This window comes from Chamaea fasciata, unplaced genomic scaffold (genome assembly GCF_029207755.1).
Source record: "Chamaea fasciata isolate MVZ Bird 193981 ecotype frontalis unplaced genomic scaffold, bChaFas1.0.hap1 SCAF_16, whole genome shotgun sequence".
Taxonomy (NCBI): domain Eukaryota; kingdom Metazoa; phylum Chordata; class Aves; order Passeriformes; family Sylviidae; genus Chamaea; species Chamaea fasciata.
In genome coordinates, this window is record NW_027094101.1 from 16,439,326 (window position 1) to 16,454,164 (window position 14,839).

The 14,839-nt window shown below is 47.9% G+C and overlaps 2 protein-coding genes across 21 annotated transcripts in view; one reads left to right on the forward strand and one right to left on the reverse strand.

Annotated features, from left to right (window-relative positions):
• Window positions 1-9,793, forward strand: part of MAPK8IP3 (mitogen-activated protein kinase 8 interacting protein 3) — a 75,073-nt gene extending 65,280 nt beyond the window's left edge. For 19 of the 20 annotated variants that reach the window (XM_066198356.1, XM_066198357.1, XM_066198360.1 and 16 more), the window contains 7 exons: window positions 588-736; window positions 1,570-1,741; window positions 1,843-1,956; window positions 3,184-3,222; window positions 4,800-4,979; window positions 5,236-5,379; window positions 6,907-9,793. In XM_066198356.1, coding sequence (XP_066054453.1) covers window positions 588-736; window positions 1,570-1,741; window positions 1,843-1,956; window positions 3,184-3,222; window positions 4,800-4,979; window positions 5,236-5,379; window positions 6,907-7,028 — 920 coding nt within the window. In that variant the 3' untranslated portion in view covers window positions 7,029-9,793. The remainder of the gene's footprint in view (window positions 1-587; window positions 737-1,569; window positions 1,742-1,842; window positions 1,957-3,183; window positions 3,223-4,799; window positions 4,980-5,235; window positions 5,380-6,906) is intronic. The other variant, XM_066198377.1, reaches the window with a different exon arrangement.
• A 2,237-nt stretch (window positions 9,794-12,030) lies between these two features.
• On the reverse strand, window positions 12,031-14,463 carry MRPS34 (mitochondrial ribosomal protein S34). The gene is made up of 3 exons (XM_066198134.1): window positions 14,053-14,463; window positions 13,909-13,951; window positions 12,031-13,065 (listed from the first exon to the last, which is right to left on the reverse strand). Exons 1-3 carry the CDS (start codon window positions 14,368-14,370, stop codon window positions 12,788-12,790), a joined length of 639 nt encoding a protein of 212 aa, XP_066054231.1. The 5' UTR covers window positions 14,371-14,463; the 3' UTR covers window positions 12,031-12,787.
• Between the last annotated feature and the right edge of the window lie 376 nt (window positions 14,464-14,839).

The following is a 14,839-nucleotide window of genomic DNA, read 5'->3' on the forward strand; positions in this document are numbered from 1 at the left end:
TTCAGCCTTTGAAGCTTTATCTTATTCCTAATGGAACAGTTTTGATGTGTCAATGGTCAGGCTTGAGGCTGACGAAGAGGCTTCCTGTCTGTGAAGGACACAATATCTGCCTGGTTAATCAAAAATAAGAGTGAGAGAAGGGAGATCTGATTCCTTCTCCTGGATTTGACATTTTGGGGGAATTATGTTGTAGGACTTTTATGTGAGGAAGCCTCACCACAAAGACTTTATATCCCGTTTCCTTTTAAGTTTCTGCATAGTCTTGTGCAGCTGTCTTCCCTCTTCTCCCACTGGTTTTGTTGTACTTATTAGAGAAACTTGTTCACTTCATTGCAATAAAGGATGTTTAAATTGGCCTGATTTGAGAGCTGTCAGACACCAAACTAAACTTTATTGTTGCATGTTTCGTAAGTGTAAGGCTGTGCCCCAAGCAGGAGTCGTGGGACAGTCACAGGCATAAGCAAACTGAGCATTTGAGTATCATCTAAGCCTGTATACCTAAATATATATAGAAAGGTAGAGGATTCTGTTGTATGCTCACATGTCATGAAGGAGATGCATCTTTCCACACTTGTTTTTCACCTCAGATGGTCAGTGGGATCTCAGTAATTACCACCTGATGGATCTTGGCCACAGTCATCACTCCATCCGTTGCATGGCTGTGGTCTATGATAGAGTCTGGTGTGGCTACAAGAACAAAATTCATGTTATACAGCCGAAGACAATGCAGATTGAGGTAAGAGAGCACATACGTATCTCTGCATGCACACACTTGTGGTGTATTTATTCCTACAGCTGTTCTCTGCTGCATTGTGTGAAATTCAAAACGTTTGGGTTGTCATTGCTGACTGCAAGACCAAAACTGACAGTCTGGGTCATGCTATGATCTAGTCTGCCAGGGGATATTTGTTCCTTCCTCCCTTTGCAGAGCATAATTCTGTCAGTAAGTCTAAACTGACAATTTTCTTTGCCTTTACTAGGGAGTCTATGAGGCTGTCCAAATATAGATGTTTGTTTTACAGTGACTCTTCACGTGTAATCTGATGCTTCTCTATCTGTAGGTATTATAGCACAAAGGAACGGTACAGTTAGTACACCCCCGGGATCCCACTAAAGGAAAAACAATGTTTAGAGCCTTTGGGGTGAAAATCAGAACAGTGGTGTTGGTACAAATCTGAGAGTGCTTGAAATAATTTTAATCAAGGAGAGAAGAAGTGTTGGATCTGAAGTTCACATTAGTGAGCCAAAGCAGTTTGATCTTTGGAATTTATCTTGGAGTTGTGCTTTCCTTTTCTATCAAGTACATTGAAAGCTCTTGGCATCTAAATGTTCTTGCTCCTGAAGTGGTCTGAAAAGACCATCAACTCTGCAAAACTGCCATACATCTGCTCAAGCAAAGGATTTTTAGTGTACAGTACTGAACTGCTGTGATCAGCCGGCATTAACACAGCTTCTCCAAGATCTTTGGAACCCAAACAAGTGATCTCAGTTGAAAATTGAATACCTGTATATCTGGAGTATAGATAATGGCAAAAGTTCTGTGAACTCATGTTGGTTCACCTGTTTCAGAAATCCTTTGATGCCCATCCTCGTCGGGAGAGCCAGGTGCGACAGCTAGCATGGATCGGAGATGGAGTGTGGGTTTCCATCCGCCTGGACTCCACACTGAGGCTCTACCATGCCCACAGCCATCAACATCTGCAGGATGTCGACATTGAGCCTTACGTCAGCAAGATGCTGGGTGAGGGTCTGTTGCTTATTGAGCTCAAGACAGAATTTTGCCCAAAGCAAACCTTGCCCAAAGTCATCACTGACTCACCAACTCTCATTCATGCTTCCTAGGCACTGGAAAGCTGGGCTTCTCCTTCGTGCGGATCACAGCCCTGCTCATCGCTGGCAACCGCCTTTGGGTGGGCACCGGGAATGGTGTTGTCATCTCCATTCCCCTGACTGAGAGTAAGTGACATTTATTGAAAGTACTTATGCATCCCCCCTAAAAAAAAAAAAGCTTCTAGGTGTTATTTGTGGAGCATGACAGGCAGTTCAGGCAGGCTAGTGCTTTCCTGACATTTGACACCCTTTAGTCATAGCCGTGTTCAGGGAGAAGAGCCCAGAGTATGAGCAGCTCTGGACCTTGACAGAGCAGAGTGATGTGAACTGATTCCGTAGCTAATGTGAAACAGGAGAGACAAAGCTTTGCGAATTGTAGTAACTCTCCAAAAGGAGGCCATGGGATGAGAAGTCACCAGGAAGATCTCCCTGGAAATTCCATTTTGGCCTAGTCATCTAAATGTCTCCATAGCAGTATTTTCCAGAAAGCTTAGAAAAGCTCCATTTACTCAGATTAGGGCTCACCTTTATCAGTCAAGTAGAAATAGGTATCCTACACCAAATCCAGCCTGTGAGGGGACCCAGCAGTAAGAGTGAATAGGTGAATCTCTGGAGCTGGAAGTTTAGTTGAAGCTCTTACTAGTCCTGTTCTGTACCTGCCTGTCAGCATCTTATTTTGAAGGTCTTATCCAGATCACCATGGGGAAATAGGATTTGAGGCTGATTGCAATTGCTTTCAACAGAAGGCAGCCAAATGTATGCTTTCTCACCAGAGCTCACAGGAAAGCTGAGAAACAAATACCTCTTGTGTAAAAAGAGCAAACCTCTTGTAATCCTCCTGGAAATCAGGCTTGGGATGGTCTCTTCTGTGGGCAGTGAACCTGGATGTGCCTGGGGTTGACACCAGGAGGGCAGTGACACAGTCTTGTTCATGCATTGCAACTTTGGTCTTGTTTCTGAGTTCCTTTCTGAAGCCCATTCTGTCTTAAGGTTGCTGTCCATGTTCTGAGTTAAAACGAAACATTTTCCCTGCTGTAAACCAATTGTTTTATCTTTGTGAGTTCCTGTAAAAAATGTGGTAAGCAAGAAAATCTCACTAAAAATGTAGCAGTGGATTCTTGTGACATGGTCCCTCTCCCACCTCAGATGCCACATCTGTGCCTGTATGGAAAGAGCAAAGTGAGCAAGAACAGTACTAGTATGAACTCATAGGAACTTCTCTGGTGGTTTCTCTAGGTTTTATACTATTTTTGTTGCCCCAAATTATCTCCCAGTAATCAACTTTTTCTTCTCTCCCATCCTGCCCGTCACTTCCCGTGCCCCTCTGTGTTCCCACTCCCTGCCTGTGCCTAGCTGTAGTCCTCCACCGTGGCCAACTCCTTGGGCTCCGGGGTAAGTCCATTGCCTCCCCTCCACACCTGTAATTCCTTTTGCACACATCTCCCTATGTAGTCATTCTCCCACCCTTCCATTCTGCCATTCAACTTCTCTCCATCCATTTTTCCTCATCACTCTTTTAAGTTGTATTAGAGAAGAGCAACCAGAGACAGTCATGTAAATATTCTCATTTCCCACAGCTATAAACAAAATTTTCCATCTCATTGTTGATCCTTCTGGATTTTTGTGTTAAGAATAATTATTCTTCAACAGTGGTTCCCTTACTGTGGTAGATCAGTTCAAGATGAGGACTGGAAAGGTTCATTCAGTCAGAAGCAGGAAGCATGAGTAGAGTGTCCTTCCAAGGTCTCCCTCGGTCATCCTTTGTTTTCCAAGGATGCTTCTTTCATCAGTTGCAGGCCAATGGCAGGCTGTGGTATGGCACCTGCCAGCTCTAAGTCATGAAACAAGATATTGAATCCAAGTGGATTTGATAAGCATGAAGAATTGTTTAGGTTTGTGCCAGTTAAGGCAGGATCTGAGTTCAAATTCATGCCTTTCCAGGGTCAGAAATTAGAGAGGCTTTTTTCTCACTCAGAGACGTTCATGTGGCTGTCCAGATGAATTATCAACATGTGTCTCCTCCTTTTAAAGCATCTGATATTAGTTGCAGTAAAAATCCAGATATGGTACACACACTAACTCTCATTTTTCCATCTAAGTATTTGTACTTGTCCTACTGTCCTGGCTTGATCCTGATAGAGAAAAGTCTCTCTTGTCCAAGTCATGTAACTGAAATTCACCCCAAGTTACACAGAACACAGAACTACAGATAATTAATGAAGCAATCAACCTCTCTCACAGAAAAGTGAAAGCTGCCTGGTTTAATATTGTTCCTGTTGTACTCATGTGGGTGCATGCAGAAGGAAAGCATCTCCCACCGTGAGCTCAGAGCACTGGTCTCTTGCTTGGTGAGTGGATACTCACATTCTTGGAGCCTGGTCATGAAGGATACAGGCCCCTGAGCCCTCCTTGGAAGCTGTGGATGGTGAGCATTTGAAAGATGTTCATTGCTGGAGTAGCTGACAGTCTAGCGTCATGGGTAAATCAAGAAATGAGAAAGGATCTCACTCCACTTTTGTGATGGCTCTGAGTGGGCTGAGAGACTTCACCAGACAGAGAGACTGCTTTCAGCAGTGTGTGTGCTCATGAGTGGACATGAGCAAAAGACTTGGAAGTTGAGCAACGTCACTAATGCAGAGCAGTAATTCTCCTCCAGGTGCCTTCTGGGGACACTTTGGGTACCCTGCCAGCTACAAAAGACCAAGGTTGATCCTAGGACAGCGGGTTATTTCTGGAGGCTGCACAGGATCACTGCTGGTGACACCAGTCTAGCTTGCCCCAGCCTAAAAGAGGGGGACTGTGTTATCTGGTGTGGTCTTGTCCATCACATCGTTCATAAAAGACCTTTAAAGAGACTTGCACCTTTAAAGGTTTTCCTTCACAGCTTATGAGTTTTCTCTTTGATTGAGTCCCTTCTGTAAAGGGGACTCAAAGCTATCACTGATGGTGTTCCTGCTCCCTGTCTTCAGCCAACAAGACTTCACCAACCTCTGGAGATGGCGGTCGTTCCGGTGGGGTCATCCATGTGTACGGTGATGACACCAGTGACAAATCGGCCAGCAGCTTCATTCCCTACTGCTCCATGGCTCAGGCACAGCTCTGCTTCCACGGTCACCGTGATGCTGTCAAGTTCTTCGTCTCTGTGCCTGGTAAGGATGTGCACAACCCTCCCTCAGTAGGGGCTTGTCCCTGCATCCCTTTTGTAGCAGGGGCTGGAGCTAGTCTGCAGCAGACTAGGGTCCAGGCCATGGCTGGCACTTCCTGTGATTCACCCATCCGTGTTTAAACTGGAGTGACTGCCAGATTTGACTAGCAGAAAGAATTGGTCTGCACAATGTGTTTGTGGGCATGTGAACTCTGTGGGGGCTGAGGAGAAGCACCAGCAGCACCTGTGTCCTCTCCTAGGCAATGTCCTTGCGACCCTGAATGGGAGTGTGTTGGACAGCCCTTCAGAGAACCCCAGCACAGCAACCACTGAGAGTGAGGGTCAGAAGCTAAAGAACGTCCTGGTGCTGAGTGGAGGAGAAGGGTACATTGATTTCCGAATTGGTAAGTGCCCGTGGTGGGAGGCATCTGGAAAGGTAGTGGGTGCATAGCTGTAGTAATGGAGCGAGGCTTCACTGTTGTGGGGAGCCAAAGGAGAAAAGCCCTGAACTGTTTCTCCTGCATCTGGCTGTGAGAGCAAATAAGGATTTTCTTTGCACAGCACAAGACTGTCAACCTGTGCCCTGTGGCTGCGGTGCCACACGGCTATAGTGATGCCTGCAAAATTGAGAACAAAACAACACACTTCTGAGACAATATTAATATAGGAATGTAGTGTTTTGGAAGCAAAACAAATAAGAGGCTCCAAGTCAGAGATACAATTTAATAGGAAAAAAAAAAGGAAAGAAAGTAAAATAAAATAGATGCAATAATACAAAAGACCACCGACAGGGTCAGAATACAACCTGAGCGGAGTGATGGAAGCAGTCCAGATGAGGTGGTCTTCCTGAAGCAGTGATCCTGTAGAAAGGTCTGGTAGCTCGGGTCCTCTGGGAATCCAGTGGGTAAGCGCCCCTCTGGTGTTCAGAGTCTCAGCTTATATCCAGGCTGGAATGCTTGGTTCCTCCCTCTGGGCGGAGCATCTCACGGTGGGATGGTGAGTCATGTGATAAGGCCTGATGGGCCCATTAACAGGAGGTAGTCCAGGAGGGGGTTATCTGTGAGCTGTGTAGCAAAGGTGCTGATGGCCCATTAACAGAAGATAAGCCAGAGTGGAGGAGGCAGGGAGCACTGTCTCACCTGGTTTCAACAGTTCATGAAGATGGTGACAGAATATACTTCAACCCAGGACAAGGAAGTAATATAAAAGCAGGTCTTCAACTGGAGGCCTCCAGGTGCAATATACACAGGACTTCTACACTTTCATAAGTTAAATTAGCATATTTAACTAATACTTTCCAATTAGAAGAGCAGTTGGTTAGGTAATTTTCCCCAAGTTCTGCCCCACTGCAGTTGGTTCAAGAGCTTTGCCCCACATTTATTATGTCTATGATATATGTTAAAAAGTAGTATGTCCTAAAGAGGCAAGACTAAATAGTATTTCAGGAATGTGTTAGAAGGTTATCATACTGTTCTAAAATGTAGGGGAAAAGGGTAGGAGAAGTACGGGGAGCTACAGCCATGCATTAGCAATCTACAAAGCTACAAATACATGAAAACTATCCTAAGATAGCATCAGTATGAATGGCTTTGGAAAGAACAAACTCATCTGTGCCACTGGCTGCAAACATTGCTGCCCCACTATGATCACCCATGCTGCTGAGAGTGCTCTGTGTGTAAAATTCTGCTTCCCTGAAAGGGTGGTTTTTACTGCTGCTGGAGCTAGTTTGTCCCATCCATGCAGTCCAGGTTCAGAAAAGAATGGGGTTCTTGTAAATGTTCTCCAGGCACAGAGAAAAATCTCAGCTCACAGTGTCTGTTATCAGACTGCTGGGACTCTGAAAAGGGTATTGGCCTCTTTGGAGTATTCCAGAACAGTGCACAATGGCATTTTCTTTCCTGACATTTTTACTCTCTGTGTTCTCTCTTCAGGGGATGGAGAAGATGATGAGACAGAAGAGAATGCAGGAGATGCCACCCAGGTGAAGCCAGTACTTTCCAAGGCTGAACGGAGCCACATTATTGTGTGGCAGGTATCATACATCCCTGAGTGAGAATTCCTCTTTTCCCACAATGTAAGTGTCCCTTCTCCCACCCGAATGCCACGATGTACATACAGAATGCCTGCATTATAACTCCTGCTGGAAACTGACCCTGGACAACTGCAACGGTTCCTGCTTTGGACTGTGACCCCCTTGAACCTCTGAACTCGCAGCTTTCATCTCAGGCCCGTATGCTTTTGGCGTGGTTAGGTTCTTGTTCTGCCCTGGAGCTGGCATCTAAAAAGAGAGAAATGGCAGTACACCATGAAGTAAGCTTGGAGCCATGACTGTGGGAAACTTTTGCCCAGTGTCAGGAGGGGCAGCTGGAGGGGGATGGCTCAGGTTCTTGGGCAGGTTGCCTCACTCCCACCTGCATGAGAAAGAAGTGTGTCCCCAGGCATTCCCTGCCAAAGCAGTGATGGTGAATCACTTCTGCAGCATCCCAGCAGAAATCCTTCTAGTTCACCAATAGACTCTTCATCTTACCCTTATTCACCCTTAAGCACAGAATAACATCCTCTGGACTTAGAGCAACCAAGGGTCCAAGGAAACCTCCAAAGAGCATCATGATTTCAGCAGCACTTCGGCTGTGGGGCTGGAGAAGGCAGCAGCACCCTTACGGTGGGGAATGCATCCTGCATCTTTGCAGGGGGAAAGTCCCTTCCTCTGCTGCTGCTGCCTTGGCAGTCATGTGCTGGGTGCCTTCCTCTGTGTGTCCCAAAAGAATTGTTTGGTGGGCTCACATGGGATATGGGTCTTTGATTGTCAGGGCCAAACAGCTGTAGAAGCAAAAAGGTACTGGAACGTTGCTTTTTTAAGACCAGAAAAGGCAATACTTTTAACTCTCCCTTCCAAAAATGCCATACAGTAAAGAATTCCTGAGTTCATTCTGAAAGTTCCATGTGGTGGTTATCTCTGCATTGCATTTGGTGGCTTTTAAAAGACAGGCGAGGGCAGATGGTGTTGATCTGCTGTGAGTTCTGCATTAACACATTGAGACTGCCTCATCTCAAGGCTGTGTCTCCTTTTTAGGATCTGCTGAAAGGAGATCTCTTTTCACAAAGAGATGGAACCAACTTGGCAGTTGGTTAGGAAAGACTGGACAAGTGCAGTCAAGGCTGTGTCTCACCTGATGTCACACAGAAAAAGGAATTGAGGCTAGATTCCTGACACCTTTTACCTAACATCACAAGCACTGGCCATGCTAGTAAAAAGTTTGAAATGCTGGAAATTTCTGACTCCTGGAAAAAATTGACAGCCCCCAAGAAAGATGGTAATAGCCCTTTCTGTCTAAGCAATGCTGAGTGATTGCAAATGTACATCCCGCTTACAAAAGAAGCAGCAAAAAATGGAGCCAGGAAGAGTGGTTTTGAGCTTTAGATGCAGAATATGGAAGTTCCAAGTGTAGAAGCAATGGTGTGTTCTCCCTGACACTGTCCCACAAGGACAGATTCTGTGTCCCTTGACTATTCTTTCCTGAGTGTGCAGGACTAGGGCAAGTTGCATTTGTTAATGATGAATTTGGAAGCTCCTAGTGGTCATCTTGTTTCTTCCCTGATCTGTACAGCACTCCAGGGTTCACAGAGATGTCCTTGTGACAGTATGGGGACAGCTGGGCAAGCTTCCATCTCCTGAAAACCTCCCCACTGTGTCCTGTGTTTGCTGCCATGGACCAGGCTTGTAGGTCCTGGTGTGCTGCAGGGATGCCATAATCTCAGGGGGTGCTCTAACAAGTGACATCTCTCCTGACACAGCAGAAGATACAAACAATTTTTTTATCCACACTTCAGAAAGGACTGAGGCATACATTTTCCCTGCAAGAAGGCAAGAGACATCTCTGGTGAACAGAGGCCTCAGTCAAACACAGTGGTGCCCATGCTATGTGTGAGCAGTGCTGATGACATGCACCCACCACACCACTCCTCTCCAGGGCAGGAATCCAGCCAGAGGGCATCTTCCAGGCATCCACATACTGGGCTCTGTGACTGGAAAAAGGTTAAGGGATACTTGGAGCCACCACCTGAATGCTGGGGGACCTTTCACCAGGGACATTTCGCTGGGGCACTGCTGACCGTGCCAGGCTTCTCATTCACTTTCACCATATGCTTTCTGCTAGGAAGACTGCTTTGGATCGCAACACAGAGTGCATTGAAGTTAACAGTATAACAGAGCACAGACTCCACTGTCATGTAATAGTTCATCAGTTAGGGCCAGGCAGATTTCAGAATTCGGGCTAGTTGAAGGGAAAAAACAGCCCTGGTAAGGTTCAGTTCCTTAGCTCTGTCAACTCTTTAGTAAGAAAATCAGAATTACATTTGTACCACTGACTGTTCTGTATCTGGTTTGAGCAGTTGAAGGGACAGCCTTCTGTCACCCACTGGGCCCTAACTACACGAGGAAATCTCCCATCAGGTTCTTTTCCAGCTCAATGCCATGTTTTCCTCCAAGAAGCACATGGCCCAGAGGGGCAGCTGCAGGGGGGAGACCCAGCCTCTGCTGATAGCTCCTGTGGCCTTGGGTGGCTGCTGGGCATGAAGGTGAGAACTGACTGGCTTCAGTACGCTTCTCTGTCATATCTCCACTGTGATGTATGTAAAGTATCTTGTATGTTACAAAAGGATTTTTAAAAGTGTCTTAAGGCCTGTAAACTCCGCTGTTTGGTCTGAAGATGGCATTCTGTAAAGAGCCTGCTGTATGAATACGTTCCCATGCTTTGTCCCCTATGCTATCAACAACAAACCGTATCTGTTCTGTACGTAATAAACATGTTAACATCAGTTTGGGCAGTTTGTTGTGTTCCTATGAAGGCACTGGGATTGCTGCTCAGTCTTTAACAGGACACTTGCAAGGGTGGGAATGTAGTTCAAGTGTCTCCTGTTGAGCAGTTCAGTGGCAAGAAATGAAACGTGGATGGCTCACATGGTTGGAGAGCAGAAGGGGCTGGTCCAGCAAGCAACAGTGCAATCTGTAGCTTGTACGTAGCTTGTACCAGTGGCAGAAATAAAAGGTGGAAATACAAGGTGGCACAACTTCAGAAACAGAAGCTGGAGCAGAGAAGCCTTCACCTCTGGCTTGCTGCAGCTTTAGTCAGGGTGGCCTTTTCAGGTGAACTGCCTGGGATAGTACATCAGGTCAGTTTTCAGTACTGTACAGGGTGGCACTTCACAGTCCCCTAAGCATTGGTGATACCAGCATCATTCAACTGCAGGGAGCCCCTCAGTCCCAGCAGCATTTGGACACCTTCATAGTCATTTTATAGAACTGAATTGATTCAAGGGCTAGACATGGCAGTATACAAGGGAACCATGTCCTTAAGACTGGAGAGGAGCTCCAGGATCTTCTGCCCCAAGCAGGGAGCCCTAAGGCAAGTCACCTCCATGACCAACACAAGCACTGTGGTGTGGCACATGCCAGGGTGTAGTACAACTGGCAATGCCTCTGCAGTTAATTGGAGGCAACTCGACAGCGAGGTTTGGAAACACGTGCTGTGATCCATCCTAAATCCCTGGGGCTGCACCCTTTGAAACAGACAGGAGCTGTTTGAGCAGGGCCCTGAGTGAAGTACAGCCATGTCTGGTGGCTAACTTCACCACCCTTCAAACAATCCCCCCATGTTGGTAAACTATCTCTGAGGTAATGTACAAGTTTGGGAGGCCCATCAGAGTTCACAGCATGTTCTGGGCATGGAATCCAACACATGGTAAACGGGCCATGCAGTTTCCCAGAAGGGACCTTCACTATCAGGGTAAGGCTCCCCGGCTGCCCAGGGCTCTGTGAGAAGACACTCATTCTCCCAGGTGTTATGAGCCTGAGCTCACCAGCAGGTCCTAAATGTCTCGATCAGTGCCACCTAGACCCCCACCTGTACAGGGGCCCTTCTCTCCAGTGGCCCAGGAGCCACACTGAAGCACAACCTGGGGTCCTCAACATGTGTCTGTCTTGAGTTGTCTCCTTGGACCTGGGGGGTTGGATTTTGACTACATCATCTTCAGAGATCTCACCTCACCCAAGCTGCAGGGTGAGTCTATGCCTTATCAGCTCCACCTGCTTTTGCTGCTGGCTTAGCTCCCTGGTATACTTTGGTCATGGGTCATTTCTTGCCTTTCTGGAGCTGCTGTGACCAGCACTTGGGTTGCCCACTGTGGTCAGATTCTGTGTGCCTCTCCTGGGAGACACTTCCTCTGCTGGTGCTACATTTCGATCTCAGTTGTGGAGGACAGAGGACTAGACTGTTCTATTCATTCCATCTCACTGACAACTACACCTTCCTCCCATCTCCCTTGTTCTTGGTTTGTGTTCAGTAGTACCTCAATCATGACGAGGCCAGGAAGACAGACACCAGCTCGGCCCAGTGCCCTGCAGTGGAAACTATGGGAATCAGACAAACTGCCTCCCAGCCACAGCAACTGCCATGGGCAGGCTCACACCCTCAAACTGTGCCTTTAACACTACTGATTCTCCCATTCCTTCTGAAGCCACAGAACTAGATATAGCACATGCTCTGCAATGCTCCTGCCAGAACAAGGCAGGCTCAGTTGTTCCCAGACTCGGCTCCTTGTCACAGGACCAGCTTTTAAGTCACAAGAAAAGCCTTCATATCCCATGGCATCTTAATCCTTCAGGAGCCTCTGGTGAGGAACCCTATGGAAATACAGGTAGGTGATATCAATCTGTGTGTTCCTGCTTGATGACAGCCATTTCCTGCTGGCTGGGGCCACATGTTCCCAGCCTTATCCAGGCCACACACACTGAGTGGAGCAGAGCCCAGTTTGTGCTCTCCCCCACTTTAATCCCTTCAGGCTATTTGTGATTTCAGGATGCTGCACTAAATGGACCACCACCTCCTGAGTACCTGCAGACACAGGAACTAAACAGTTACTTCTGCAGAGAATTGATCTATAGAGCTGAACAGCCCTGGTGCTCCCCACACCCACACCAGACCAGACCCTCCAACAGCCTTTGACACAGCAGCAGCATCCGCAGCCACTGCAAGAGAAGATGAAATACCAAGAACTGTGCTCAGGAGCTGTATGTTTTAATGTTCACATGCTGCCCTGGAACAGGGGTCATTTACAATTGGCTTCAAGCGATTAGAGCCAATCCCACCTCCTTTGCATCACGAGCACTAAAATAATTTCTCCTATCTCTTGACAGCCATCTTTCGGAGTAAGAGATAGGTATCTTTGGATTATCTTAGTATTGGGAGTCATATTCCTCACTTCTTGTTCACTGCCTTCACATGCAAGTAATCGAGAACATTCTGCAGTGTTCAGAGAACCAGATGCTGTGCCTGAGCTAATGGCTCTGCATTTGGCCGTTGTGATGATCTCCAGGCATTGAAAAAAAAAAAAAAAAAAGAGTTTTCTTAGAACTGTGCTGCAGAATTAAGAAAACATTTATTTCCATTTGCAGATATATTTTTTTCACAGCTCTGTGAAACACTGTGATATTCACAGTAATTTTTCTGTGATTCATGCGGGACCCAAGTTATGTAAAAATTTTATGCTCCAAAGAACTGCAGCTGGCTGACTGGAGCTGTGTATTTAAGACTATCCAGAAAACCAAGAAGACTCCTCTGCTGACTGAAACCAAAACAGAGTCTGAATACATCTACATCTTCCTTTTCAGATGAGGTGAGTGTATAGGGCTGAGAAGAAAGCTGGAAACATCCTACCACAACGGGCACAGAGGGGCTCTGTAAGACCCCTAGTGCACTGGGCTTCTAACAGGCAGTGAGAGCATGTGGGATGCTCAGGACACAGAACAACTCTTTATACCAGTGTCCCTTCAGCTTTTTTCTTTGCCCGCTCTTGGGGAGAGGCTAGCACCTTTTCCAGATCAATAATTGGCTCTTCCATCATTGGTTTTCCCTCCTTCTGCCACTGTGCAAGGATCATGGCTCGGAGCAGTGGTGGGTATGGCAGGAACCGAACAGTCTCCTCAGGCACAGGGGTGAATTTCTTGAAGGCCTCCTCCTCGTGTTTGGGCACCATACGCCAGTCATGGTACATGGCTTTGTCAATCTCCCTCACTTCCTCTTCAGTTTTGCCTGGGAAAAGATGATGAACACCAGTGTTTTACACCATCCCAGTAAACTGCCTCCAGACACATCACGTGTTGACTCTTTGGCACCCAAAATGCTACAACAGGCAAGAGTAAAGAGAGTTTTCAAACGGCTGGACAAATTACTCCCTGCTATACTATAGGATCTCACTTTTGTCTTTGAGAATTGAAACAGAAATAGGCTAGAAGGACTACAGGCAAGATGTTCCAGCTGTGTGAGTGACCCTCTCTTAAACTTTTCCTTTGTCTCTCTCAAGTTCCATTTCCATGGCTATGGAATAGGAGTAATTTCTCCCTACGCTGATGAAAGCTTCCTGGAAAAGTAAGAGTTAAAAGGCTCAACAACTTAAAAACTTTCGAATGAGTACTACTGCAGTAATTCCAGAAAGGGAAAATTGTACACTTAATATAAAGCAGCTCTAAAAAGGAAAATTCATTTACCCAACTCCAATCATTAATTTAAAATTCCAGTAACACAACTTATTTCCCATTGCACTTTTGCATTTTTAGTGACAGTTTTAATTGGAATATCCTCATGCTCATACTGTGTCTTGCTTTGAAAGTCTCAGAATAGTCTGTCAGCTCATCTAATACGCTTTTAGTGCAGCTGCTTCCCAAGGTCATACTGCACTAGCTCTCCCACGATATCCCTTGGAAAAACATTCCGAAGTGGCTAGATCCCAGCTTTTGAAACGCGGGAAACTTCTTTTCCCACTGGAAAATCCGAGAAAAATTTCGTAGGCAGGGAGCCCGCGGCTTCCTTGCCACCCGCACGCACCCCGTGCTCTCTAGCCCTGCCCCCATGTGTGGGAAAACGAGCCGGTTTTACCTTTGAAGGTCAGGTAGCCCCAGGCTCTTCCATGGTCCATGTTCTGCAAAGAAAAGAGGAACCTGTTGAGGGTGGGTCGCGGCGGGACGGCGGGCGGGAGCTCCGCAGAGCGCGGCGGGGCGGCGAACGGGAAGGGGCAGGTACCTCGGCCACGTAGTCCACCTTCACCTTGGTGATGACCCAGTAGCAGGGCTCGTCGTGCGTCCACAGCCAGGACTTGCGGGTGACGGTGCGGCCCACGCCGAAGCGCGGCAGGCGGCAGAGCAGCGCGAACAGCCGGTTCTCGTTCCGCACGTCCTCCCAGGCCCGCACGGGCAGCCGTTTCTGCGTCAGCGGCCGCCGCATGGTCTCGCAGTCCACAGCGAAGCGCTGAGAATCCCGCGTCCGATCCTTCAGCGCCCGGTACTCGCGGATCTTCTTGGCCATGGCGGCGATGGGCCGGTGCAGCTTCTTGCGGGCCATGGCGGCGGCCGAGAGCGCGGAGCCCGGCCGAACCGAGCGCCGCACCGGCACCCACGGCTCCCGCCCCTCCCGGAAGCCGTGCCGGGCCCGCGGAAGTGGCCCCGCCCGCCGTCACGGAGAGCCGCCGCGTTCCGCGTGCTCCAGCGGCCGCGGTGGGCGCTCTCGGACGGCTGCCCGCGGAACGCAGGGCGCGCCGCGACCCCTCACTGTGGTGCGGAGCCGCCCGCGCCAGCAGGTCCCGCGCCGCCTGACGGTTCTGTGTGCTGGGCGGCTCGCGGGGGAGCCGGGCTCGGCTGTTGAGATGCGTCTGAACAGGGTCCGGTTTAGAAAAATCTGAGTAGATTCAGCTGTGCCAGGAACCGTCCAAAGCCTGAGTAAACCAGGTTTTAGGAAGACTGAAGCAACAGGTCTGGCTCAGGTCTTCAGTCAGGCTGGCCCACGAGCAGCAGCCGGCTCATGGAACTCCGTA

Coding starts and splice junctions, on each gene's coding strand:
- MRPS34 (XM_066198134.1), bottom strand. CDS start 14,370: ATGGCCCGCAAGAAGCTGCACCGGCCCATCGCCGCCATGGCCAAGAAG. Junction 13,952..14,052: donor AGGTGGACTACGTGGCCGAG/GTACCTGCCCCT, acceptor TTTTCTTTGCAG/AACATGGACCATGGAAGAGC. Junction 13,066..13,908: donor GGGCTACCTGACCTTCAAAG/GTAAAACCGGCT, acceptor ATCTTTTCCCAG/GCAAAACTGAAGAGGAAGTG.